Raw genomic sequence first — 26772 nt, forward strand, 5'->3', positions numbered from 1 at the left:
CGAAACTCCGTCTCAAAAAAATAAAAAACAAATGAAAACTCCACTGACCCTTTCAATATGTGGGCAGATCAATGTTAGATGCCAGTTTAAATCAGAGGTCAGCAAACTCTGCAGAGGGCCTGAAAATAGTTTTGGCTTGTCAACTCAAAAGGTCTCAGTTGCAACTAATGAACTCTGCCATTTTGCAAAAGCATCCACAGACAATACATACGCACATAAGCACAGCTCTGTTCCACCGAAACTTTATTTATGGACACTAGAATTTAAACTCCATATAATGTTCAAACAAGTGGTGGACTGGACTTGACAAGTGGGCAGTAATTTCCTGACCCAGGGTCTGAATACAGATTCTGTTTTGACACATATTTATTTGCTGGCAATTAGGTAACTTCATTATTAATAAGTGAGAACAATAATACAAAATTTACTTAAGGCTTCGTCTAAACTGCTGGTGTATAAATTTTTAAGACAAATTTTAAAAGTTACTTATGTCAAAATTAAATATACTACTAGAGGAACAAACTGGCCAAGTTTCATTTATTTCTTCACGTAACATTTTTACAGCTCACATACAGCAGGAAGCACACCTTTGCACATAATTGTGACATTAGCTTCACAACAGCATCTGCTGACTGCACTTCCAATCATAATATAGCAAGTGCAAGTTCACTTGGAAATGTACATTTATACACCTGATATAAATTAAAGATGGCTACACTATGATTCGTGATAGCAAAAGCATGACTTGAGGTTCCTTGACTAGACCACTTGTTTAAGAGAAGTGTACCCAAGCATTTTAAAATGGCCATTTGGGGAACAGGCCAAAATATAAAATATCTATCATGTAAAATTTAACCATTTACCTTTTTAAAAAATAATCTTCAAACTTGAAACCTTTGTTACTGAATTGTTATATGGATATACATCATGGCAGCAAGAACCACATTTACTATAGGCTGTATTTTTGGCGACCGGCCAATTAAAAAAATTTGTTGGTAAAGTAATATTACTTTTATTAAAATAAAAAAGCTAAATGAAGTATTTTCCTTCCACATTTAATGTGTTAGGTTGAGTTTAGTCCCCCTCCTCCCACAAGAAATCAGTCTGAGACTTAAGTGTTTAATCAAACCTATATTTGTAGTTTCTAAAATGCTGATCCACAGACCACTTTCTTGTTACACGTGTACCAATGAAAACAAACGGCAAACAGAATCACCACCATCCCTATGAAAGGAATGGTTCCTTTTCTAACATTCTTTAAAAATATACATTTTACACTCCCTGCACCTCAACAAAGGCGGCAATGTAATAAATACACGGTTTATTTTGTCCTCCTCACTACCAGGCGCCTGTCCACAAACTACCTGTTGTAAGCCCTCTCTTTTTTGGATTTCTCCAGGGCTTTGTCCATGGTCTTCTCGTTCTCCCCCCGGCACTTGGGACAGTACCACTTGCCCTTGGGTTTATGATTGAGCCCCACGCACGAGAAGTGGAACCACTCGATGGGACACTCGTCGTTGTCACAGCCGATCATCTCCCCGTAGGAGACCTGGTTGCACAGACAATACGTGGGTTCGTTGGGGTCGATGGGGAGGTCGGCAGGGGACGCCTCCCGCTCCGCCTTGGCCTTGGAGCGCTTCTTCTTCTTGGAGGTCTTGGCCTTCTTCTCCTTGGGTGTGCCCGAGGCGCTGTCCTCGTGGTCGTGGTTGCTGGACGCGTTCTCGCGGTTCTCGTTGTTGCGCTGCCTTCGCGAGCGCTTACTGTTGGGCTTCTCAGCCTGCGCTGCCGCCTCGCCTTTGGGCCTGTCCGCGCCAGCCTTGCCGCTGTTGCCCGCTGTGTCGCCCAGCTCCTGCTGCGCCTCGAACAGCTCCACGTGGCTGTCCACTTGCCGCGTGCGGTTCTCCACCAGCTCCACCATCTGGCTCACGATCTGGATCTTCTCATCGCCCAGCTCCTGGCTGCGGATCAGCGCGCGCTGTACACAGTGCAGCATCCGCCGCTTCTGCGCCCCGTCCGTCTCGCGGCTAAAGCGCTCGTAGCACTCGTCCAGCTCCTTCAAGATCTCTGGGGGCAAGAAGGACAGGCATCACTCGCGAGCAGGACATCGGGACAACCCACACGGCCCCGGACCCGGGTCTACGGAGAGGGCTGGCAGGGGGCCCAGGGGCCGGCGCACGGCTTGCCCAGCCCACCAGCCACAGGCCCTCCAGGGCCTCTCGGTTCCCGTGCCCTGGAACTAAATGCAAATGCCAGAAGAGCTCCCACAGGAAGAGGAGCCGCTCCAGCCATCCCAGAGAGAACCACAGAACAGTTCCTACGCAAGGGTGACAATGCCCGAAGCCATTAAGAGGAAACATTTAAATGAGGTGCAGTGCTCGGGACCCAACCTGTATTAATACTTTCTATTAATGATTATGTCCTATACTGCCATCATTTTTACTCAAATGTTTCTATTTGAATGCAATTATTAATATACATATAATGTTATATATAAACATGGTATTTATTACATTATACACAATATACAAACGATAAAATATAAATTATTTGAATATTTCAAATAAAAAAGGTCTCTGTTTTAACATACCAACATCTAGAATATCCTGTTAAATTAGAGAACGTGTATAAATTTATATAATAGCTCTCTATGATTTAAAGAACCGGGTTAACAGCAAAGGTCCAGGCTACTTTGTGTTAGGTCCTCAGTTTCAGTCCCCACATTTATTCTAGCATGTTATTCCTCTGTATTAGTGAAAGCAAGAACAGTTCTGCCACAATAATCCAGAAAAACCTAGCTTTGCTTTATTATTATTATGACTGTTGTTATTATTATTTTAGGGGCAAGGTCTGTCTCTGTCGCCCAGGCTGGAGTGCAGTGGTGCAATCTCGGCTCACTGCAGCCTCGACCTCCCAGGCTCAAGTGACCCTTCCACCTCAGCCTCCTGAGTAGCTAGGACTACAGGAGCACAACTGTAATGGGTCATTATTATTATTTTTTAGCTGCAGTGAATGTACTAGCCTTGCTTTAAAACAAAGCTGGTAGATTTTACTTTTGCATCTACTGCTTAAACACAAACATCTTCACATCTATTAAAGTCAATGGACTTTAAAATGCCATCAAAAAGGAAGGAAAACCTCTTCAGTATTTAAATATAAAACTTCTTGGGCATGTTAGAGGACAGGGCGTATGATTTTAAAGTGTAATTAGGCAATTTCTCAAGAAACAAAAGCTGTTAAAAAAACTCTAGTTGACATAAGGGCAGTCAACAGTCTTGCCAAAAGGCTACTCACAAAGAAATTCCAGAGCTCTTTTTCCTCAAACAATAACCATTAAATTAAACAGTACCAGATTATTCTCCTAAAACCTTTTTGCAGTCTCTTTAAACAAGGCAACAATACTACTTTTTTTGTCGAGACGGAGTTTTGCTCTTGTTGCCCAGGCTGGAGTGCAATGGCGCCATCTCGGCTCACTGCAACCTTGGCCTCCCAGGTTCAAGCGATTCTCCTGCCTCAGCCTCCCGAGTAGCTGGGATTACAGGCAAGCAACACCACGCCCAGCTAATTTAGTATTTTCAGTAGACAGGGTTTTCTCCATGTTGGTCAGGCTGGTCTCCCAACTCTCGACCTCGTGATCCGCCTGCCTCAGCTTCGGAAAGTGCTGGGATTACAGGAGTGAGCCACCGTGCCGTGCCAACAATACTACTTGTAAACTAGGAAGTGTATGGAGAGGGGCTGGGAGTGGGAGGGATTGTCTAAAATGGTACCCCCTCCCTTTCCAGATCTTATCTCCAAATAGTTATAAGATATATACCTAACACTAGAGTAAACGTAAGAAGTTGGGCCAACGCTGAAGCTTCTCTAAATGGTATTATTTTCCAGAGTATCTTCTCAAACTAAAGACAGCTGTGAAGACATTTCCTAGAGGAGCGATGCAGGCTGCCTGCCACCAGGAGGAATGCCCTAGTCTCACATAGTCACTAATTATAAAAATAAATAGCTGTGCTCAGCGTATCCAAGTAATACCAATTTATCCAACTTATTTATCATAGATGTTAAAATATGAGTGTATACCATTTATTTTTAAATGGATTTAGGCTTATAAAATGGTATCACTTCTTTTCATCAGTAATCAAAGTTCTAAAGACAGTATTGTCATTTGATGGAAAAGAAAACTATCATATAAATTTAAAATTTAATAACATAGAGGTTATTTGGCATCACAAGCAAGCTTCCATCCAGACGAAACCTAATTTGTGGGGAAGAGAAACAGATATCCCATTGCAAAATTACCAAGAAGTATTTCTGGTTACCTAATAGTTCTTTGATACCCCAAACAAAGTATTTTATCAACAAAACCACTAAGTACAAATATTTATAGACAGGAACACCACCACTGCGAAATAGGAAGCCATCCTTCCAGACACTCTGCTCCTTGAATGCCAGCAACTCAACTTCAGACACACTGCTACCTTTCTTCCAAACATACTCCACACCAACATTACCATGGAAAGCAGCAACACATGGAACTTACAGATTAAATGAGATTGTAGCAACATTTAAATTGGTTTGTCCAATTATTTTAAATGTATTTTAATTTTACGTAAGGGTTGCCCTGAAATTCTTTATGAAGCGGACTTCCCAGGAGGTGGGTAGGTATTTTTATAATAATGTTTGAAAAATAATTCAAGCAATCTCAAACACCATTTTAAATCGATAAACTAATTATAATCCATGTTTACGAATTGACAACCGATGCCTACTAAGCAAAAGACGTCTGACTTCCTGTAGAGTAGATCTGTGAAAACAAGCTTCGTCTTTCAGAACTACGCGGCAGAGCTCAGCATTTACAGCGAAGTCCAAGGAGCTGTGACCCTTGCGACAGATTCTCGCGCTTCTCAGCGCTACCAGTTGCACGGCTCCAGTACTCCCGCAGGGGCGGGACTGTGATCTTTCCTGAAGCCAAAAAGTTCATCATCCTAGGTGAACCTGAAGCAAGCAGCAAGCCAGGCTCTCCCCAGCAACGACAGGAGAACAAAGTGGCTCCGTGAACTTTGCTGTCTTGACGGCTGTGACCCTGCACCCCGCCCCGCGCTTTTTTCTATCGTTGAACGATCAGAGTGGTCTCAGCCCCTGCCTCCCTTCCGTCCGGAGCCCCAGGGTCACTCCACGTAGCCCGCCCGCCCCGAGGACAGCACCTTCCAGGAAAGTTCCCGCGCCGAGGGTCCCGCTCGTGGACGCAGCCCCAGTCACTCACGTTTCCCCGGCCACGCGCGGCCCCTCCCTCGGGTCAGCAAAGATGCGGCCTGGGACTGTCTGCGGGCCGGTCTCGCGGGTCGCGGGAGGCGGCCCGAACTGCAGCCCCGGCCCCGAGCCCCCAGCCCTGGGGTCCCCGCTACTGCCATAACTCCGCGCCCAAAAGTGGCAGTGCTGAGTGGGGAGAGGGGCCTGGGCGACACCAGCCGGCCCTCCAGCCAATGGGGAGGAGGCCAGCGGGAGACTCGCCGCGCCCCCCGAGAGCCGCCGCATATGGGAATCGCCGATTTGGAGGGCGGAGGCCAGGAGGAGAACCAACCACACCGCAAGGCGGAAGAGCACAGCCCGCCCCAGCAGCGACAAGGCCCAATCCGAGGCTGGAGGCCGAGCGACCCGAAGACGTTCAAATCAACCACACTCCACCCCGCTCCTCCCCGAAAAAGAAAAAAGAAGACAGCGGAAACACAGACCCATGCCAGTTATTGCGCTACACCCGCCTTCATCCGCCTCAGCGACCAATCGTTCCGCAGGGGAATGATAAGGACATTCCACGAAGGACGTCACAGCCAACCACCGGAAGGCTGAGGCGGGACGTTCCACAATATGCTAATGACATTCCTATAAAAGAAGCTGCGAAGCTACGTCTTGGATAGAGCGCGCAGGGGCGCCTTCCCGGTAGGGTATCTGGTGCTTTCGGGCATGGCGATGGATTTTTTTTTGCCCCCACCTAACTCTTCCGTTTCCCTACTGCGTAGCTTTGTAAACATTAGTAAACTCGGAGTGGTGATCCACATTCAAAACAGAGCCCCCAAAGCCTTGACTGACCTCGCAGAAAACTTTCCCCAACAGCCAACAATTCCCGGCGGACACGAAGTCGCCACCTCTCTGACACCCTGGGCGGCCAGGTCTGCAGAGAACGACCCACAGGTCCTCTCATCTGCCACAATCCTCTCCAACCCAGCGATCTGCCCGCGCCCCCCCGAGCGCAGCGCTGCGCAGATGGGCGCCTTCCCCGCCTCCGCTCCTCCCCTTCCCTTCCCCACGGCACACAGAGAAAAACCCTCGTCCTCCGCAAACTACAACCGGCGGCGTCGCCCCTCGCAGTCGGCCCTTACTCGGTGTCCAGTGCCAAGTGAGGGCCGGAGGGGACTGGGCGGGGGCGACCGAGCTACCCCGAACGGAGTACTACCCGGTACTTTATGTAACACTCGGATTGGGGACTGGGTGGGGGGCGGCGAAGAAGGGCCAGGGGAGCGGCGTTGCTCCGGACCGAGGCACCGGGTCCGCGGGAACCCCGGCCCACAGCCGCCCTCCTCCTGCAGCCACATCTCGGCGTCCTACAGCCCCAGGCGCCGGCACATCCCTCCATCTCGCGCCGTAATCTGCACCCCCTCCTAGAGGACGCGGCTTGGACCCGCTGCCCCCTCCCCCGCAGCACCCGCCTCATCACTTCACTACAAAGAGCGCTTTGGTCGCGCAGCCTTGCAGCGAGACCTCTCGCGCCTCCTTCCTCCTCCGTGTCCCGGGCTTTGCACACAAGGACCTTGGCGAATCAAAGGCGCTCCAGACCTTTTGTTCCTGCCCCTGCCGAGGGCCGCCGCTGCGGAGCCGGCCGCTTCCTCCGCTCCACGGCAGGACCGGGCCGGCTCCGCGGCGCGCCCGGACCCGCCGGGATGGAGGCGGCCGCCCCCGCCCATCCATCACCCGGCCGTACCTTGGTATTTCGCGTCGATCTCCCGCATCAGCGAGACATTTCTCTGCAAGTCGAAAGGCAGGGACTCGATGGAGTCCAGGTAGTCCTCCACATAGTTCACCAGGTGGAGCTGCTCCCCGTTGGCAGGACTCAACATGGTTCACCCCGGAGGTCCCCGGCGACTCGGCGCGGCTTTCCGCTTCCTCCACCCCCCGCCCCCCTGAAAAAATAGCACTGCAAAATGCAAAGCCCTCGCTCTCCCGGCGCCCCCCGCCGGCTCCTGCTCCGGACCGGCGGCTACATCTGCCGAGCCCGTCCGCCGCCTCCGGGTCCGCGGGTACCCCAGCGCCTGGGGGCGCGGGCCGCGGTGGCGGTGGCTCCCGGGCGCACGCCCCGGCCGGCGGCGCAGGCCCCCTCTCAGGCGGCGGGGCTGGCGCTGGGGGCCGCGCGTACGAGCGCGCACACACCGGCGGGAGAGGGCCCAGCGCCGCGGCCGCCGCCGCCCACCCGCCCACTGGGCTGAGGAGAAGAGAGGAGCGGAGCGGGCAGCAGGAAGGGGCGCGCTCCGCCGGCCGCCGAGCCGCACTTGTCCAACGTGGAAAACCCAAATACCAGTTTCAAACACTTGGGAAACATTCAGCCCCGCTGCGCAGCGCGCATGCGCCTCGGCCCCCTCCCCCGGCGACGGCCCCGCCCCCCGCCGCATTCACGCCCCTCACGGTCCCGGGCCCCGGGGGCTGCGGGCCCGAGGCCGGCCCGCGAGGGGGCGTGGCCTTGCCTGTCACTTCTGCCCGGGGCGAGGGTCGCGGAGGGGACAGCGTCAGGGCCGCTGGGGCGGGGACGGCGGGCGAGGCGCAAACTTTACTAGGAGTTTTTGGCACTTGGAGGCAGAGCCCGTTGGGCGGCGCAGCACGCCCGCCGGGAAACGCAGGGGAGCTGCCTGTTTCGCTGAAAACCCGACCAGGACCTAACGGGCCGCGGGACAGCAGCCTCCGAGACCATGGCACGCAGCGACTGACAGAACCCGCTTCTCAGCCCCTGACTCTCTTCGTCCCCGCCCCACAGCGCGGTATAAGTATGGCCCGAAACAGAACTGGCAACCACAGTAGCCAATCCACTTGCCAACCTCACTTTGACAGCCCAATCAAGATGAAGAGGAGGCGGGGAGACCGTGAGTAATGCCCCCCGGACTCTTACTACTAGAAACCCAAGTCCTCCGGGAGGCGGAAGGAAGAGGAGGGCCGGGCACGGGCGGAAGTGGCGGCGCATGCGCACTGGCACCCTCTCGGTGTCCTCCGAGCTGAGGCCGCGGAGTGCGCGGGAGACCTACCAATTCCTCGTCGGGACCACCACTCCCAGCAGCCTAGGCGGCTCCCGCGCCTGCGCCATCCGTCACCGCCCTCCCTTTGTGTCGCCTCCCGGTACTCAGTTTGGAACGGCTTGGAGACAAAGGGGCACAAGAGGGAAGCTGCTTCCTAGTGCCGAGCCCCATAAGAGGTGGATAGGCCCGAGGGGCGCCTTCCCTAGCCCTTATCTCTTCCCGCCCTGTGCCACGAACACCGCTCTCGGAGGCTGCTCCCCACATTTGGAAAGGCCGCCAACAGAATGCAGACATCCGGTCGGCCGGCGTCCTAAGGCCATTCGGCTCCCCAACCGCCCCTCCCCGCACCCCGTCCCCATCGCCTCTCTGCCCTCCCGAAGCTCCCGGATTTTGGGCTTTCTGAGAAGCCCGGACGCCACGCGAGCCCGTTGCCTAGGCGACCGGCCCCGCGCGCCGCCCCGCCCCCTTCCGGTCAAAGGGCCGGCCCCTCCTGGGCGTGGCCTCGCGTCTTTGTGCGCTGCCCGCCAGCGCTGCGGTTCCTAAGCGGCCTCGGCCGCGGCCTCGGCTTCCGCCTCCGCACGGCTGCAGTCGCCGCGGGTCCACTCCGGGGTGGACCCGAGAGCTGTGCTCGCCACGCTTGGCTGCCTGGTTTTCGCTAGTTTTCTTCCGCTCTGAACCCTGGTCTGTTTGCATTGGGTGTTTTTCACCAAGTCGGAGAACGGTGCCTTGTCATTTTTCACCTTTCTCACCGGACTTTCTCTTTTCCGGAGAGCCGGGTTGGTGGTGCTGCCTGTGTATTCCACGAACCTAAGTAAGCCCTGTCCCCAGCCCTTGCAGTGTTTCTGTGTCAACTCCACGCCAGCGCGCTTCTCCACTTTTTCTTAGCCTTTTAATTTGGACAGGGTCGGATTTCAGCTTTTATCCACCGGGTTTATCCTGTTGCAAAGCAGAGTGCACAGCTTTAGACACAAAATAACTGCAGTTGAAATGGATACACATTCTCGTGGTAAGATTTGGAAACGTGGTATTTGATGGAACCCTGTTGTGACATCTAAAACTATTTGCATTTTTTAAAAAAAGTATTCTGTGTAATCCAGTAAAAAATTGGATTCGTCCAGTATTTATAGAGTAGATTATTAACTGCAGTGGTGCTCATTCCAGCGCCCTGCAGGGTATTTTGTGCTATGGATGTGAGTACGGCAAAGAGACTGAATTGAGTTGTTTTGTACTTGGAATCGGATTGTTCACGTTGGAACGTTGCTGCAATGATAAATGGATGGATACTCTTTACACTTTGAAGTGGGTTTAATCTTCACTTTTAAGCCCCTTCATCTCACCTACACATCAGGAGAGCTTTTGCTTTGATATGTGGGGAAATGGCTGTTATTTTACTTACCGATCACGCTATTCTAGTCTTGGCCCAGTTAAAAGCAAATGAGTACTTTCGTTTCTACAAGATTTATTGGCCACTACTTGGTCTGCACTAAAGACTGTAACACTTGGCCGGACGCGGTGGCTCACGCCTGTAATCCTACCAGTTTGGGAGGCCGGGGTGTGGATTACCTGAGCTCAGGAGTTCGGGACCAGCTTGGGCAACATGGTGAAACCCTGTCTCTACTAAAAATACAAAAAAATTAGCAGGGCATGGTGGCGCGTGCCTGTAGTCCTAGCTATTCTGGAGGCTGAGACAGGAGAATCACTTGAACCCAGGAGGTGGAGGTGGCAGTGAGCCGAGATTGCGCCACTGCACTTCAGCCTGAGCGACAGAGCAAGACTCATCTCCAGAAAAAAAGATAAAAAAAGACTACGACAAGATAACATTATGTGGAAACAAACATTATGTCGAATAGAGAGTATAGAGGGAGTACAAAGTTGAATAAGGAAAATTACGCTTTTCCCTCTAAAAGCATATAAGTAATTTAAAAGTACAATAGTAAGAAATAGACTGGTTCTTCTATTCCTAGTAATCATTGGCTCTAGAATGAATAGTGTTTATCTGAACTCAAGAATAAAGTTGGAAGTAATTTACCCCTTACAAAGATAAGATGGAGTTTAACCTAGGTTATCGTTTTTTTAAAAAAATCACAATACAGTACAATCTGAATAATGAATTTGTTCCTCTCTTGTTATGTATTCTCTTCACATACATATAAACCAAAAAGGCATCTTATGCATTCAATGTGCCAACTACTGGTCCATGTGCTGGGGATACAGTAGTAAAAAGTTTTTTGGAGCTTTACATTCCATAAAACTTTTAGCCCACCCCTTGGGATAAAAAGTCAAAAAATATTTTGTCTTCTTTGGAACAAACTTAGAAGACCAAGCAATAAGACATAATTAACTGTGATAACGAATTTTAAATGTCATTGAAGAAAGGTGCTTAATTTTGAAGATACGTTGTAGAATCTTGTCTGTTTCAGTTTTGTTTCCTGTGGAGTATTGCAAAAATGGATGCTAAAACTTTTCTGTAGAACAGAAATTTCAAATGGATTTAAAAAATAAACATTTAAAAATGAAATTTTTTTCTAAAATTATATTTCCAGACTAATTGAAAAAGCTCAAACCTATGAGAGTCAGATATAAGAGATGAACATACAATTCTTTTTCTTTTTTTGAGACGGAGTCTTGCTCTTGTCACCCAGGCTGGAGTGCAGTGGCGTGATCTCAGGCTCACTGCAACCTCTGCCTCCCAGGTTCAAGCGAGTCTCCTGCCTCAGCCTCCTGAGTAGCTGGGATTACAGGTGCCCGACACCATGCCTAGCTAATTTTTGTATTTTTAGTAGAGATGCAGTTTCGTTATGTTGGCCAGGCTGGTCTCGAACTCCGGACCTCAGGTGATCCACCCACCTTGGCCTCCCAAAGTGCTGGGATTACAGGTGTGAGCCCCCGCGCCTGGCCAAGCGTAGAATTCTTTAAGTTTCAAAGTGCTTAAAAAAAAATGCAAACTCATTTATCTTAAACTTGAAAACCCCTAAACCATATGCTACCATAATCAACTCTACTTCAGATTTACAAGATTTTGTCTTGAAATAAAATGTAATACCGAAAACTCGATTTTGTTATTGTTGTCATTAAAGACTAAGAAATGGCATTAATGATATTTTGGAATCATTAACACACTTCATTGTTCTAAGCTAGATTGGAGAGGGAGGTGACTTCAATTAAACGGATCCTCTTTTTAGGTATATATGGTGTATTAGTCACGGTTCTCTAGAGGGACAGAACTAATAGGATGGAGATATATATATATATATATGTCTATTAAGTACTAACTTACATGATCACAAGGTCCCACAATAGACTGTCTGCAAGCTGAGGAGCAAGGAGAGCCAGTCCGAGTCCCAAAACTGAAGAACTTGGAGTCCGATGTTCAAGGACAGGAAGCACCCAGCACGGGAGAAAGATGTAGGCTGGGAGGTATGGTAATGAAGACCATTAGCAATCTATTTTACTTTACCTTAATATTCAACTTGCAAATATTCAATATGCAAAAAGATCACATTTCTAGCCATCATTAGGTATTGAGTTATGTTTATCCGTGTTTTGATGATCCCCAAAAGCCTTAAGAAAACAGAATTGGCTGCCGGGCACGGTGGCTCATGCCTATAATCCCAGCACTTTGGGAGGCCAAGGTGGGTGGATCACCTGGGGTCGGGAGTTCGAGACCAGCCTGACCAACATGGAGAAACCCCATCTGTAGTAAAAGTACAAAATTAGCTGGGGGTGGTGGCACATGCCTGTAATCCCAGCTACTTGGGGAGACTGAGGCAGGAGAACTGCTTGAACCTGGGAGGCGTGAGAGAGAGGCAAGAGAATCGCTTGAACCAAGGAGATCACGCCATTGCACTCCAAGAAAAAAAAAAAAAAACACAATTGGCCAGGTGTGGTGGCTTAGGCCGGTAATCCCACCACTTTGGGAGGCTGAGGTGGGTGGATCACTTGAGGTAAGAAGTTCCAGAGTCCCAGACCAGCCTGGCCAACATGGTGAAACCCCGTCTCTACTAAAAATACAAAAATTAGCCGAGTGTGGTGGCACGCCGCTGTAATTCCAGCCACTCGGGAGTCTGAGGCGGGAGAATTGTTTGAACCTGGGAGGTGGAGGTTGCAGTGAGCCGAGATCGCGCCACTGCACTCCAGCCTGGGTGACAGAGCGAGACTCCGTCTCAAAAATAAATAGATAAATACATAAAAATAAAAATGCAAAAATTAGCTGGGCAGGGTGGCGCACGCTTGTAATCTCAGCTACTGTGGACGCTGAAGCAAGAGGACTGCTTGAACCAGGAGGCAGACGTTGCAGTGAACCCAGATCAGGCCACTGCACTCCAGCCTTGGTGACAGAGCAAGACTGTCTCAAAAAACAAAAAGGAAAGAAAACATAATAGAATCACTGCCAGTGAGGGGCTAAAAACATTACATGAATTTTATGAAGACAGAAGATACTATTGTTAATTTAAAAATTATGATCTATGAACAATTGAAATATGCCAGATGTCCAGATTCATGTGCAGATTTGATCTTCAGTGTTACTAAGCTGCTTTCAGAATCTGTGCTCCAGTTATTTCCTCGAATCCATGCGTTCTCACAGATTGCAGCTGAGCTTTTGTTAATTTGCTTTATTTACTGGCACATCTAATATCTGAATCAGCTTTATCAGGTATTTTACTATTCAGATTTCTTCCCACCTGCTCAAGTAATCCCTTGTGTAAGGGATTAATTCATCAACATTCAACAAGCCCTTTTCTTTCTTTTTAAATTTTTTTTCCAGCCACAGCAAAACAAAACAACAACAACAACAAAATAAAACCCAAGTCCTTTTCTGAACTTAGTGCAGGGCACAGTGAGAAGTTCAAAATAATGTACAATTTAAGATACTCAGGGAGATAAATATACACACAGCACTAGAAAGTTACAAAATAACAAAGCAGTAAAGAAGTGATAATATTCAGGAGAATTTAGAGTAGTTAGGTAAGATGAGTGGTTAGCATTGATGTAGACAATATGGTCTCTTAATGCTAACATTTTAACCTTGTTAAATTAGACCATAGATTACATTAGACTACAGTTAGCTTGAAACAGAATTGCAGAGTTGGACTCCAGGATATTGAGAAACTACTCTAGGTACATACTTGTTTGTCTCTACTTAAACCTTTGCTTTTCGATAAAACACCAAAGCAAACTAAAAAAAACAAAACAACAACAACAACAACAATAAAAAGCAGGAACCTCTCCTGTTTTGACAACTGGAAAAGCAAAGGGGACTTTTTCTTTTTTTGAGACATTGTATTGCAAGACACCCATAGAGGCACCTTTTTTTTTTTTTTTTTTTTTTTCAGATGGAGTCTCCCTCTGTTGCCCAGGTTGGAGTACAGTGGTGTGATCTCAGCTCACTGCAACCTCCACCTCCCGGCTTCAAGCGATTCTCCTGTCTCAGCCTCCCCAGTAGCTGGGACTACAGGTGCACGCCACCACGCCCGGCTAATTTGTGTGTTTTTAGTAGAGACAGGGGTTTCCCTGTATTGGTCAGGCTGGTCTCGAACTCCTGACCTCAGGTGATCCGCCCACCTCAGCCTCCCAAAGTGCTGGGATTACAGGCTTGAGCCACTGCGCCGTGCCCAATAGAGGCACATTTGTCAAGGTAATGTGAGTAACTTTCAGAATGTTTTTGTTCTCAAGATACCTGATCATGGAACTTTTAACCTTAAGATGAATCACAAGCAGACATTTCTGCTACACATATCTGATGAATGTAGTTTCCTAGCTTTGGTCATTTCATCCAGAGACCCCAGGAGAGTGTTGAAGTGCAGACATGGTACGTGTGGTGGGGGGTATACACGCTGTGTATTGGAGTGCAGGTGTAGTGTGTGTTGGAGTACACACTGTGTATTGGGGTGCACACTGTATTGGGGTGTAGATGTGTGGGGGCCCACACTATATTGAGGTGCACATTGCATTGGGATGCAGATGTGTTTGCTGGGATGCACACGTGCTGTGTTGGGGTGCACACTGTACTGGGGTGCAGACATGGTTAGAGTGCACAGTTTATTGGGGGTACACACTGTGTATTGGTGTGTATACTGTACTGGGGTACAGACATGGTGTGTGCTGGGGTGCACACTGTATTGGAATGCTGACGTGGTGTGTGCTGGGGTGCATCCGGTGTATTGGGGTGCACACTTATTGGGATGCAGACTGTGCTGGGTTGCACACTGTGTATCGGGGTGCACTGTGTTGGGATGCTGACGGTGTGCTGTAGTGCACACTATATTGGGGTGCAGATGTGTGCGGAGGTGCACACTGTATTGGGGTGCAGATGTGTGTGCTGGGGTGCACACTGTATTGGGGTGCTCATGTGTGTTATGGGGTGGACACTGTGTATTAGCGTGTTGACCTGGGGTGTGCTGGGACGCACACGTGCTTCGCTAACAGGCCGGGGCCCAGCAGCAGAAGCTTGCACTGTAAACGCTCCCCGGGCGCCGCGCACACAGGTCCAGGCTGGTACGGGGCGCACACGGACGCCTCGCAGGACCTGGGCTAATAAGGAGAGGAGATCCGCACGGTCCCGCCTCTTCCTACGGCCTCCCGGCGCGGCACCGCCCTCCTCCCTCCACCCCTGGCCTTCCCCGCCCCCACCCCTTCGGGCCCAGGTTCTCCACCCTGGCGGCGGGCGACTCGAGCCAGGCCAGAGGCAGGCGCTACCTGAGGACCGCTTCCGGGAGTGGGCGTGGCCCCAAGGGCGTGGGAGGGGCGGGGCCGTGCTGCTTTTGCGCGCCGGGCCGCGTCCCCGGTGTGGCTCCTGTCTCCGCCCAGTCGTAGGCTCTGGCCGCTGACATGCTGAGGACGCGCGGCCGAGTCCTGGGCGCCCCGCTGCTCCAGGCCGCGCTGGGCCTCGGGCCGGCTGGGTGGCACTGGCCTGCGGGCCGGGCGGCGAGCGGGGGACGCGGGCGGGCCTGGCTGCAGCCCACGGGCCGGGAGACGGGCGTGCAGGTGTACAACAGCCTCACTGGAAGGAAGGAACCCCTAATCGTGGCGCACGCCGAAGCCGCCTCCTGGTGGGCCGCGCGGGACTGGGGCACGGGCGGGGGCCGAGCGTGGTGGAGACTTCCCACAGCTGAACGGGATCTGGGCTCGGGGAGGGCGTCGTTCTAGAAGCTGGGAATGCGCAGTGCATTTGCAGGTTTGGGTATGAATTGAGCAAGTATGATAAACCCCGGCTATTCATCCCCCAGAAGTGGTTACTTTAAAAATTATATGATAATTATAACTGAGAATCGAAAGTCCTTTCTTGCAAGTATGTTCCACACGATGGATTTTAACTTTTTTTTTCAGGTATAGCTGCGGACCAACTGTATATGATCATGCGCACCTTGGCCATGCTTGGTGAGTTTCCTGGATTTGAATTTTCAAAGGACCATTTATTTTTGAAAGCCTTTTGCTGATTTATTTTATCTCTTAAGTGGCAACTTAGGGATGTAGAATAATTCCTACATTGCAGGCATTGTGGGAGATGTTACAACCTCGTTTGGTTCTTACAGTGATTCTGAGCACTTACGCTCATTTTACAGGTGAGGAAACTCAGGGAGGCAATGTGGAGCGCTGTAAAATGACCTGTTTTGAAACTAGATGTTTTTTGCTGGGTTTGGTGACATCAAGAGGCCTTTGCGGGGTCCCAGGGTCCTGCTGGTCAGTCATTCCTGGGCCCTACCACTTCTTAGCTTTTCAGCACTGGGCAAGTCACTTTATTGCTTTGAGTCCTGGTTTCTTCATCTTTGTGATGGGAATGATAATTTGGATCTCATAACAATTTTAGTAAATAATGCCCATAAAATGCTGCTTAACACAGTACCTCACAGGTGAGATGTCACAGGGCTCGATAGTGATTAACTTTCCTAAGAGTACACATTGAGGAGGTATTGGAACTGGGGTGAGGCTTGGTTTACCTGACTGCCAAGTAGTTGCTCTCTTAACCTCTTAACCATAAGATGTACTGCCTCCTACATTTGCCAAAATTACCACTTTTCCTAATATTTTGTATATTTACAAATATAGTGTACAAAAATTACATATTGTAGATTTTTTAAAACTTAGTATTGTTCAGTCCTAGACTAAAAGTAAAAAGTTACATTTACTCTGTATACTTTTGTTTTTCTTTTTTTGAGATGGAGTCTCTCTCTGTTGCCCAGGCTGGAGTGCTGTGGTGCAATCTGGGCTCACTGCAGCCTCCGCCTCCCAGGTCCAATTGCCGCCTCCTGGCAGCAGTTCTCTTGCCTCAGCCTCCGGAGTTGCTGGGATTACAGTCATGTACCACCATGGCCAGCTAATTTTTGTGTTTTTAGTAGAGATGGGGTTTCAGCATGTCAGCCAGGCTGGTCTTGAACTCCCGACCTCAAATGATTCACGTGCCTTGGCCTCAAAGTGTTGGGATTACAGGCATGAAACCCCGTGCCCAGCTTACTCTGTATACTTTATATGTGTGTGTGTGTGTGTGTGTGTGTGTGTGTGTGTGTGTGTGTGTATATATATATCACGGAGCAAGATCGGAGCCTTTTTTTGTGTTTTCTTATAACAAAAATAAAATCATCTAGGAGTCATTTTTCCCCTTTACTTTGGGCTAACATACTGTTAATTATCAAAAGCATATTTTGACATCTTTCTTGAATTATAAAATATGTTGGGGAAATGTTAAAAACAAAACCCCCATCCTGGAAAACCTCTCCACAAAGGTAGAAGAGAAAGAAAAGAGAAAGAAAACAGTTCTGTTACTTGAATAAGCCTTAAACCAGAAGGAGATGAGCTAAAATAACTGCAGAGACAGAAAGAAATCTCATCCTTCTATAGAGCTTTGAGGACACAACCTGTCTCAGTCTATGAGTCTGCTATAACAAAATATCCTAAAATGGGACTTATAAATAATAGAAATTTCTTTCTTTCTGGGGCTGTGAAGTCCAAGATGAAGGCACCAGCAAATTTGGTGTCTGCTGAGGGTCTGCCTGCTGTGTCCTCACACGGTAGAAGGTAGAGGGAATTCTCTGAGCTCTCTTCTGTAAGCGAATTAACCCCTGTCATGAGCTCTCTGCTGCCATGACTTCATCACTCCCAGAAGCTCCACCTCCTAAAACCGTCACCTTGGGGGTTAGGGTTTCAACTATGAATTTGGAGTGAAGACAAACATTCAGACCACAGCATAACCCATTGCTTCAGGTAAGTTACAGTGTGGAGTCAGATGACAAGGTAGGCCCATCTCCTCCCAGGACACTGGGAAATGGGGCATTATTTTCCTTGATTACATTTCAGAGGTGGGTCCCAGGTTTTGAAATTTTCTTGGGTTGTAAAACTGCCAAGAGGTTTATTTAGCCATTTGAAAGACTGACATGCATTTGAAGAGGACTGAGGAAGAAATCCTAAAAGTTGTTAGGGAGGGAATCTCTTCTCATTTCCAACTAGGATAATCAAGTCTTGCAGTTTTAATTTGTATAATATTTACCTTTATGAGTACAGAAATGAATACGCATCTCAAGTGCGCAGCTGAATACCTGTTACAAGCTGTGTCCACACAGGGCCTTCCCAGGGGCTGGTGGGAGCTGGGACTCTCCCCTTGACCACCTTCCTGTCAGCCTGGCCAACCCCTCCAGGCCTTCGCTGTGCTGGCCTGCCCCACCTCCCTCTCCCCGTCTCAGCTCTCCTAGCATTGTACTCCTTCAGTGGTTATTTATGCAACCATCTGACGTCGCTAGCATGATCTAATTATTTCAGCTCCAGCAGGGCAGGAATCCACACGGTGCCTGCGGCAGAAAGGTAGTATTTGAGCAATGGGTAGGACTCAGTTCACTGGAAAGAGACACCCTGAAAAATAGTCTCCACCGTTTCCAGAAAAGGTCAGAGGGATGGAAACCCTGTTTGGGGAAAACAAATAGACCAGTTTGGTGCTGGTGGGAAGGAGCAGGGGAAGGGATGGGGCGTCAGCTGCAGCCGGACTGGGGAGGGTGCTGCGTGGTCTGGCCCAGAGAGTTTGGATTTCACGCCATGGTAGATGGAGTCATCCTGGAGCATTTTGAGGGAAGACTCTTAGCAAATGAATCATTTCAGCAATCACCCAGATGAGCGCACTGGGTTCACCCAGTGGATGGAAAAAACGGGGCAGAAAGAGTCGGGCTAATGGTCTCATGGTTCATGGTGGAGTCACAGAAGCAAGTAGAGGTCTCCTGATGCCATGTTCTTCTGACTCGGCTGCCCGGCACTTGCAAGGGGTGTGTGTGCGTGTTTGTGTATAGAGTGGCCCCTGTGGTCACAGCCTGCCTGCACGTCTCAGGGTCTCAAGTTGCTCATGGCCCTGCATTCTGCCAGCTCTGCCAAGCTGTGGAGCCTCTGCTGTCTCCAAGGGCAGTTCCGGGACTCAGCCTGGGCTCCTCTGGGCCAAGCAAGGGACTTGACTCTTGTTTTCATTTGCTTTAGGTTCCTGTAATTTTTTTCTTGTAAATCTCACATCTTTAAGAGTCTTTCCCAACTTGAGGGGAATGAAGAGCATGGTGATGAGAATGGTAATAATAGCTTGTGCTTTTAGAATTCATGCTGCACAGGCAGTAAGACTGGACAGCAGTCCTGTGGGGTGGTGGGACTTTGCCCAATTTATAAGCAAGCAGACTGAGCTGTCAGAGGTTAATTATCTTGTTGAGGAGTTTTGGAGACAGTTTTGTCCCTCGAATCAAGATTTGGTCTCAGCTGTGTTTGGGGAGGGGGCGTGTGGGAGGTGAAAGTGATACAATAACATGGCTAGGATTCCCGCACACCACCCTAAGAGAAAACAATTTTATGAACTAAAATTTAGAGAGCCCACATGGGTAGCAGAGGTGAGCGTGACATTAGGTAACCTTGAGTTTTAAGGTTACTTTTACGGGAAAACAGATGCTTGTGATGCTGAGTAGATTTTAAACCCTTTTAGTTTTACAAGTCTGTGTTACCCCAGTGTAGTATATAAATAAGCTGGCATTTTAAAATATCCTACACTAGTGTATGCATTCTTAGGAGTAATCTTATATGGTTTCAGTGGAATTGTACTTGTTTTGATTTGGTATTTGCTTCTGTCTGTTTTGTCATGGTGACAAATTAGAATTACTCTAGAACATGAACAAGAATGGTGAAAACACTATCTTAACTGGGAGATTGTATTATGAGTGAATTTTTATACAATTAAATAGACAAACTCACTTAACAACTCCAAAATTAAAAATGCTAATATTGTGTCCTGAAATGGATGCAATACCTTTGTCAGTTTCTCCTGAGAACGCTTGCAGCCCAGGCCCTGGTGTCATCAGTGAGAGAGAGTTTCCTTGTACCTGCTCTGCTGAGCTGTCCATTGTGTTACACAGTGGAAGTTATGGAGCAGCATGTTAAAATGTAATGGATTTTTTACAAAGATAACTGAGGACTTTGTGTATGAAAGACATCCTGACACTTTTTTTCTTTCAGCTCGTATGTTAGATTTGATATCATTCGAAGGATCCTAACCAAGGTTTTTGGATGCAACATAGTCATGGTGATGGGTATTACAGATGTAGATGATAAAATCATCAAAAGAGCCAATGAGGTAAGTGGAGAAGAGCTACGTTTATTGATAATGCCATTGGTTAGTGTTCTGAGCCCTTCCTGAAAGTGGTTCTTGGCTGGGAGCGGTGGCTCACGCCTGTGATCCCAGCACTTTGGGAGGCCAAGACAGGTGGATCACTTGAGGTCAGGAGTTTGAGACCAGCCTGACCAACATGGTGAAACGCTGTCTCTACTAAAAATACAAAAATTAGCCAGGTGTGGTGGCAGGCTCCTGTGATCCCAGCCCCTCAGGAGGCTGAGGCAGGAGAATCACTTGACCCTGGGAGGCGAGGGTTGCAGTGAGCCGAGATTATGCCTCTGCACTCCAGCCTGGGTGACAGAGACTCTGTCAAAAAAAAAAAAAAAAAAGAAGGTGGTTCTTGTTTGCGTTTTACAAGTAGTTCTCACATCTTACTGTCCATGTGTGGCCAGCGGGTGTAATCTGAGACATGAAAGAGTGGTGGCTCACCAGGGCATCTTTGGTGTCCTAGTAAAGGAAGTTAACATCTATCGTATTGTGTATTGTGATAGTGTTGTGTATTGTGATCGCTGAAGCCTTTTCTGTGGCCTTGTGTCATTACCTCCTTCTGTGGTCACCTGGCTCGAATCTGACTCCCTCCCCTGGCCCCTCAGCCTCCAAGGGAAATGACTTGACTTTCTCTTTACTGAGGGAACCAGGACCACTGTTTGGACATATTCATATTTGTGCTAATGATGCCTTTCATGTCTGTGTCTTTGTAGTTTAAAAAGTACTTTTTGTATCTATTTCTATTTCAGTCTCAGAACGACCCTGTGTGCTGCGCAGAGCAGACCTTACTGTGCTTTTTTAAACACATTTTATTCCGTGTTAAAAAAGTATTTGAAGTGATTTGAGATCTACAGAAGAATGACAAGAATAGTACAGAGATCTCCTGCCGCCACCCTGGGTTTCCTCGTGGCCATTGTTGCGCTGCGTTGGGCCATCATCTCCCTGTTCTAGACTTTTCCCACCAGGCCGCCCTGCCTCTCTGCACACGCCATGCAGGCCTTCAGAGCAAGGTCACTGGCTCTCGAGGCCCGCACAGCCCTCCCAGCCCTCCCAGTCAGGAACCGGACATCGATGCAGTGTGCTGGTGTGGGTAACATGGATGTCAACCCACGGGTGTTGTCCCTGTCCCCCAGCGCCTCTTTCTTTTCTGTCCCAGAACCCATTCCAGAGTCCTGTTGTCTCCTCGGTCTCCTTCAGTCTTCAGTGGTTCCCTGTCTCATGTCCTTGGCAGTGTCAAGGATTATAGGACTTTGATTTTGTAGGTGGCCCTCCACTCAGGTTCACTGGATGTGTCCCCATCTTGAAGAAGAGTCAAGAGGTTAAGGTGATCGCATCTTGAGGTTGCACAGACCTTCAGGGGCAGGACTGCTCCCAGGGCTCTGACTTCAGCTATCTCCGGGCAAGTCCCCCTGCCAGGTGGGAATGGCCTGCGCGTTTGTGGCAGGTAGCAGGGCTCTGACTTCAGCTATCTCCGGGCAAGTCCCCCTGCCAGGTGGGAATGGCCTGCGCGTTTGTGGCGGGTAGCAGAAGTCTCTTTCCCGTGCAGGCCGAGGCCCCACTGGAGTGTGGCCCGCACCTGGAGTGTGGCCCGCACCTGGAGTGTGGCCCGCACCTGGAGTCTGACCCGCACCTGGAGTGTGGCCCGCACCTGGAGTGTGGCCCGCACCTGGAGTGTGGCGCCCGGCAGGCTTTGGGAAGACACAGTGGATGAAGTTGTACAGGTAGGTGAGACATTGGAGGTGCCTCCTCAGGCTCTCCCTGATGGCTGGGGGCCAGTACCCTGCACATCACTTCTACCGGAAGAGCTTTGGTGGGTCCTTTGGCTTTACCTGCTGGTGAGGAAGACTTTTCCTAAAGAAGCCGTTCTGATGAAACGCTGTCGCTATTTGCCGCACGTACTGTCTTGCGTCGGCTGTCTCCATTGTGGGTGCTTCTAATCACCATTCTCTCTGGACATTTTTGCCCATTTTCACAACTCACTGTGGTTTAGCATACAAGACAGTCTATTCATTTGTGTGTGTGTTAGGATGACTGGCTGTTTCCTTTTCCTGAATCTGATGAAGGAATTTAAGTAAAGCTGACCTAATTTTGATGTGAACAGTTATCCTAGACGAATTGTAGTCTTGTGATAACCTTTGCCAGTTAGCACTGCTTTTACCAGCATTTGTTACAGTGGAAATGTTCTAACATACGTGAAGTAGAGAGAAGAGCATATGAACCATGCACCTGTCACCGGCGTCCATGGTCAGCACCTGTTCCACCCCTGTTCTCTCTGCTTTTTGTGCAGATCACCTGTGGAGTGTCCCGTGGTGGGCTGCTGTTTGGCAGTTTAACACTCCAAGAGCAGATTTTTCTATTTCGTTTTCCAATGTGGTGCTTTTCTGAAGTCTGGCTAATTAGACGGTGTTTGTCTTAGTCTGTTTTGTGCTGCTATAACAGAACACCACAGACTGGGTAGTTTATAATGAATAGAAATATATTTGCTCACTATGCTGGAGGCTGGAACACTAAGATCAAGGTGCCAGCATCTGGCAAGGGCCCTCTTACTGCATCTTCCCATGGTGGAGGGCAGGAGGTCAAGGGGGGAGAAAGAACCCCTGCCAAAGCCCCCTGCCCCCACCCCTCCTTTGTTTTTTCTTTTTTTTTTTTTTTTGGAGACAGGGTCACACTGTCGCCTAGGCTGGAGTGCAGTGGTGTGGTCATAGCAGAGTGCGGCCTTGATCTCCTGGGCTCAAGCAATTCTCCCATCTCAGCCCTCCTAGTGGCTGGGACTCAGCTGTGCACCACCACACCTGACTAGTGTTTTTTTCTTTTTTTTTTTTTTCTATTTTTAGTAGAGATGAGGTTTCTCTGTGTTGCCCAGGCTGGTCTCAAACTCCTGAGCTCAAGCAATCCTCCTGCCTCTGCCTCCCAAAGTGCTAGAATTACAGATGTGAGCCACTGCACCTGGCCGGAAAGCCCTTTTAAGAAGGCATTAAGCCCATCCAAGAGGGTGGGGCCCTCAGGCCTAATCACCTCTTCAAGTTCTCACCTCTTAATACTGTTACAAGGGCAAATCAATTTCAACATGAATGTTTGACAAACATTCAAACCATAGCAGTATTTCTGGTGGTTTTTAAAAAGAACTTGCTGGGTTTTTTTTTTTTTTTTTTTTTTTTTTTTGAGACAGAATTTTACTCTTGTCGCACAAGCTGGAGTGCAGTGGTGTGATCTCGTCTCACTGCATCCTCCACCTCCTGGGGTCAAGTGACTCTCCTGCCTCAGCCTCCTGAGTAGCTGGGATTACAGACACCCACCACCGTGCCTGGCTAATTTTTGTATTTTTAGTAGAATGGGGTTTCGTTGGCCAAGCTGGTATCGAACTCCTGACCTCAGGTGATCCGCCCTCTTTGGCCTCCCAAAGTACTGGGATTATAGGTGTGAGCCACCACACCCGGCCTGGATTTCTTTTTTGGAAAAAAAATTTACATATACATACTTTTTAAGTCAATGAGATATGAATTATAGCATTTGTCATTGTGGCTTCCCTTCCTCTTTAACCTCCTGTCACACCCATGCATCTTCCTTTTGTGAAATGGAATGGAACTAGTGACTAAAGATTTGGATTGGAAGTCAGAAGCCACCTTTGGGCTGGGGCGTTTATCTGAAAAGAGGCTGAACTTTGTCATTTGTTGAGTGAACAGAGCCTTCCCTTGTCTCTTAGGCATGAGTCAGAGGAATGGTGTGAGGTCCTTGGGGAACATTTTCACTGAGGTCGCTGTCTTCCTATTTTCTACTGATGTGTCTTTCTCATCATTGGGTAGTCTCCCACCGTGTGGGACTGTTTAGCAGTTCCAGCCTTTTCCCAGTTGTTATTTGTATTGCTTTTGGCTGTTAAAAAGAGTGCTGCTATGAACATACATGCTTTTGTTTCGTTTTCTTATATTTCCTGTGGCTGGGCGCAGTGGCTCACGCCTGTAATCCCTGTACTTTGGGAGGCTGGATCACTTAAGCCCAGGAGTTTGAGACCAGTCTGGCCAACATGGCAAAACCCTGTCTCTACTAAAATACAAAAAATTAGTTGGGTGTGGAGGTGTGCACGTGTAATGCCAGCTACTCGAGAGGCTGAGACACGAGAATCGCTTGAACCCGGGAGGTGGAGGTTGCAGTGAGCTGAGATCATGCCACTGCACTCCAGCCTGGGCCACAGGGTGAGACTCTGTCTTTAAATAAAAAGTTAATTTTCCAAAGCGGAATTGCTAGGTCAAAGGGGAAACAGTTTATTTGATATCTTGCAACTGAGAGTCAGATCATTTGAGAGACTGGCAGTGCTGGAAGTCGGCTCCCACTTTAAACATATTTCTTCACATCCTTACCCCCAGCCTGTAAGAGTCTGGTAGGCTGCATTTAGAAGGCAAGTGCGTGATGTCTAAGGCTGTGGGTGAATGCATAGTCACCAGGTAACCCTCAGCAGAGGTGGTGTTTGGAAATGCCCCGCTGGTAAAGAAGGAAGGTCAGCGGTTCAGGGCTTTCACCTGCCGTCCGTCGGGGCAGCCAGAGCCTGAAACAAAGGCACTTGGTAGCTTCGTGCCTCTCATGCACCTTCAAGATCGGAAAGATTGTGTCAGTCCCCATGTCCTGGTGGCAGGGAGCTGGTAGAGGCTGAGACACCGGCTGAGTTCTGGAGGGAGCCCCGTGGGACAGAGAGGGGGCTCCGCAGGGGATGGGAGGAGAGGTGAGGACTCAGTGTACTCGAAGGGTGTCATGGGAGCGATGGGGAAGGTGAGGCAGGAACATTGCCATCAGAGAAGTGGGACAAGAGCCCTGAATCCAGGGAGAAGAGAACTGCAGGAAGGAGGAGGTGACCAGCATGGTAAAGGGAGGAAGAAGCAAGAATTAATTTTACAGATGCCCTGAAGAAGGATTGGTTGTTAACTTTTTAAAAAATGTTATGATTAGAATATGAAAAACTTGGTAGAATTGGTGTAAACATTCTAACCGTAGAGAGTATTTAATTTTTGAACCAGAGAATTTCCATACTTGGTACACAGCAAGATCCTAAGATGGTATTGAATAGTTTCTTTCCTTAAAATAATATCTGACTTCAGTGTGATAAAACATGTATCTGAAACCCATAGTTGTGAAAACCTCTGTTTTTTAGTATTTAGTGAAAAGGTAATTCTTTAAGAAATGCAAATCAAAACCACAATGAGATAACACCTCATGCCAGTTAGAATGGCGATCATTAAAAAGTCAGGAAACAACAGGTGCTGGAGAGGATGTGGAGAAATAGGAACGCTTTTACACTGTTGGTGGGAATGTAAATTAGTTCAACCATTGTGGAAGACAGTGTGGCGATTCCTCAGGGATCTAGAACCAGAAATACCATTTAACCCAACAATCCCATTACTGGGTATACCCAAAGGATTATGAATCATTCTACTATAAGGACACATACACATGTATGTTTATTGCAGCACTGTCCACAATAGCAAAGACTTGGAACCAACCCAGATGCCCATCAATGATAGACTGGATGAAGAAAATGTGACACATGGAATACTATGCAGCCATAAAAAAGGATGGGTTCATGTCCTTTGCAAATAAATAAAGCAAGAATAGGAAAAGTCTATAAAAGAAGAATATTGAGAGGTACTAGCCCTATCAAATATGAAAACTTTTATTTCATTTTATTTATTTATTTTTTTTGAGACGGAGTTTTGCTCTTGTTGCCCAGGCTGGAGTGCAATGGCACGATCTCAGCTCACCGCAACCTCCGCCTCCTGGGTTCAAGCGATTCTCTGCCTCAGCCTCCCGAGTAGCTGGGATTACAGGCATGTGCCACCACACCCGGCTAATTTTTTGTGTTTTTAGTAGAGACGGGGTTTCTGCATGTTGGTCAGGCTGGTCTTGAGCTCCTGACCTCAGATGATCCATCCATCTCGGCCTCCCAAAGTGCTGGGATTAGAGGCGTGAGCCACTGCACCCAGCCACCAAATATGAAAATATTTTAAAAGCTATAGAAGGTTTTTGTTTTCATATATATATGTATATACACATATATGTATATTATATATGATATACTAGGATGTATAATATATAACATGTATCATATTACATCATAATATACATCACATATATATTATGCATTATATATTACATATATTGCATATATTATATATAATATATATTTTCTGCACAGCTATATGTGGTAGGATATTATATATTATAATATATAAGGCATATTATATATTTTATATTATATACTATATATCATATATTATGCCTATTATAAAATTAATTATATAATTATTATATAATTTATATTATACTATATAACATATATACTATATATTACACACTATATAAGGTATAATATATGATATATATCATATAATGTTATACATTATACATTATAATATATTATGCATACAATATATTATGTATTTTATATATTATATAATACATAGTATATGTTATGTATTCTATGTGTTATATATGTAATATATATTTTATATATGTATATATTTTCTGCACAGCTTTATGTGGTAGGATTGACCTACAATAGATTGCATGTATTATTCAGAAAAGTGCAGTTTGCCAAATGTTGACCTAGGGGTGCCCCTGTGGACGCATCCATCGTCCCTGTGTCTGTGCCCCTCGTGATTCCTGCCTGCACCCTGTAACCCCTGGTGCCCAAAAGCCTGCAGAAATTAAGCTCCTGTACAGAGCGTGCATAAACAGATGATGGAAAACACCAAGAAGTCCAGAACCAGCCTCGATAATTAACGGGAGTTTGTTTTATGATAAAAGATGGCATTTCAAATCAGTGGGGGTGGGAGGTGGATTATTCCATAGCGTGTTGGCAGCTAGGGGTCATCTGGAGAAAAACAAGCCAGAGGTGGATAGAGGCCTCAC

The 26772-nt window shown here is 47.9% G+C and overlaps 2 protein-coding genes across 16 annotated transcripts in view; one reads left to right on the top strand and one right to left on the bottom strand.

The window, feature by feature from the left end:
- Positions 1–226: 226 nt before the first annotated feature.
- On the bottom strand, positions 227–8641 carry LOC105485296 (inhibitor of growth family member 1). Of its 6 annotated transcripts, none has more exons than XM_011747584.3 (2): positions 8277–8641; positions 227–2064 (listed from the first exon to the last, which is right to left on the bottom strand). In XM_011747584.3, the coding sequence occupies exon 2, from the start codon at positions 1991–1993 to the stop codon at positions 1361–1363; it is 633 nt and encodes a 210-aa protein (XP_011745886.1). In that variant the 5' UTR covers positions 1994–2064; positions 8277–8641; the 3' UTR covers positions 227–1360. The 6 variants fall into 6 exon arrangements, with proteins under 6 accessions (XP_011745886.1, XP_011745884.1, XP_011745889.2 ...); XM_011747582.3 differs by lacking the exon at positions 8277–8641 and adding an exon at positions 6968–7588; XM_011747587.2 differs by lacking the exon at positions 8277–8641 and adding an exon at positions 5255–6242.
- Positions 7801–26772, top strand: part of LOC105485371 (cysteinyl-tRNA synthetase 2, mitochondrial) — a 67185-nt gene continuing 48213 nt past the window's right edge. For 2 of the 10 annotated variants that reach the window (XM_071081041.1, XM_071081034.1), the window contains exons 1-3: positions 9102–9273; positions 15594–15644; positions 19731–19848. Coding sequence is in view for 8 of the 10 variants with exons in the window: in XM_071081034.1 (XP_070937135.1) it covers positions 19795–19848 (54 nt within the window). In the remaining 2 variants the exon portion in view is untranslated. Of the gene's footprint in view, positions 8118–8814; positions 9079–9101; positions 9274–11555; positions 11685–14936; positions 15317–15593; positions 15645–18017; positions 18140–19730; positions 19849–20624; positions 21597–26772 lie in introns of those variants that run through there. The other 8 variants (XM_071081042.1, XM_071081036.1, XM_071081033.1 and 5 more) reach the window with 8 other exon arrangements.

The sequence above is a fragment of the Macaca nemestrina genome, chromosome 16, assembly GCF_043159975.1.
Source record: "Macaca nemestrina isolate mMacNem1 chromosome 16, mMacNem.hap1, whole genome shotgun sequence".
Lineage (NCBI taxonomy): Eukaryota > Metazoa > Chordata > Mammalia > Primates > Cercopithecidae > Macaca > Macaca nemestrina.

Bases quoted from the DNA above. Each gene is read 5' to 3' on its own strand.
- LOC105485296 (XM_011747587.2), bottom strand. From the start codon at position 5,402: ATGGCAGTAGCGGGGACCCCAGGGCTGGGGGCTCGGGGCCGGGGCTGC. The intron at 2,065-5,254 runs GTGAGTGACTGG...TCTTGCCCCCAG, and splicing joins CCGCGCGTGGCCGGGGAAAC to AGATCTTGAAGGAGCTGGAC.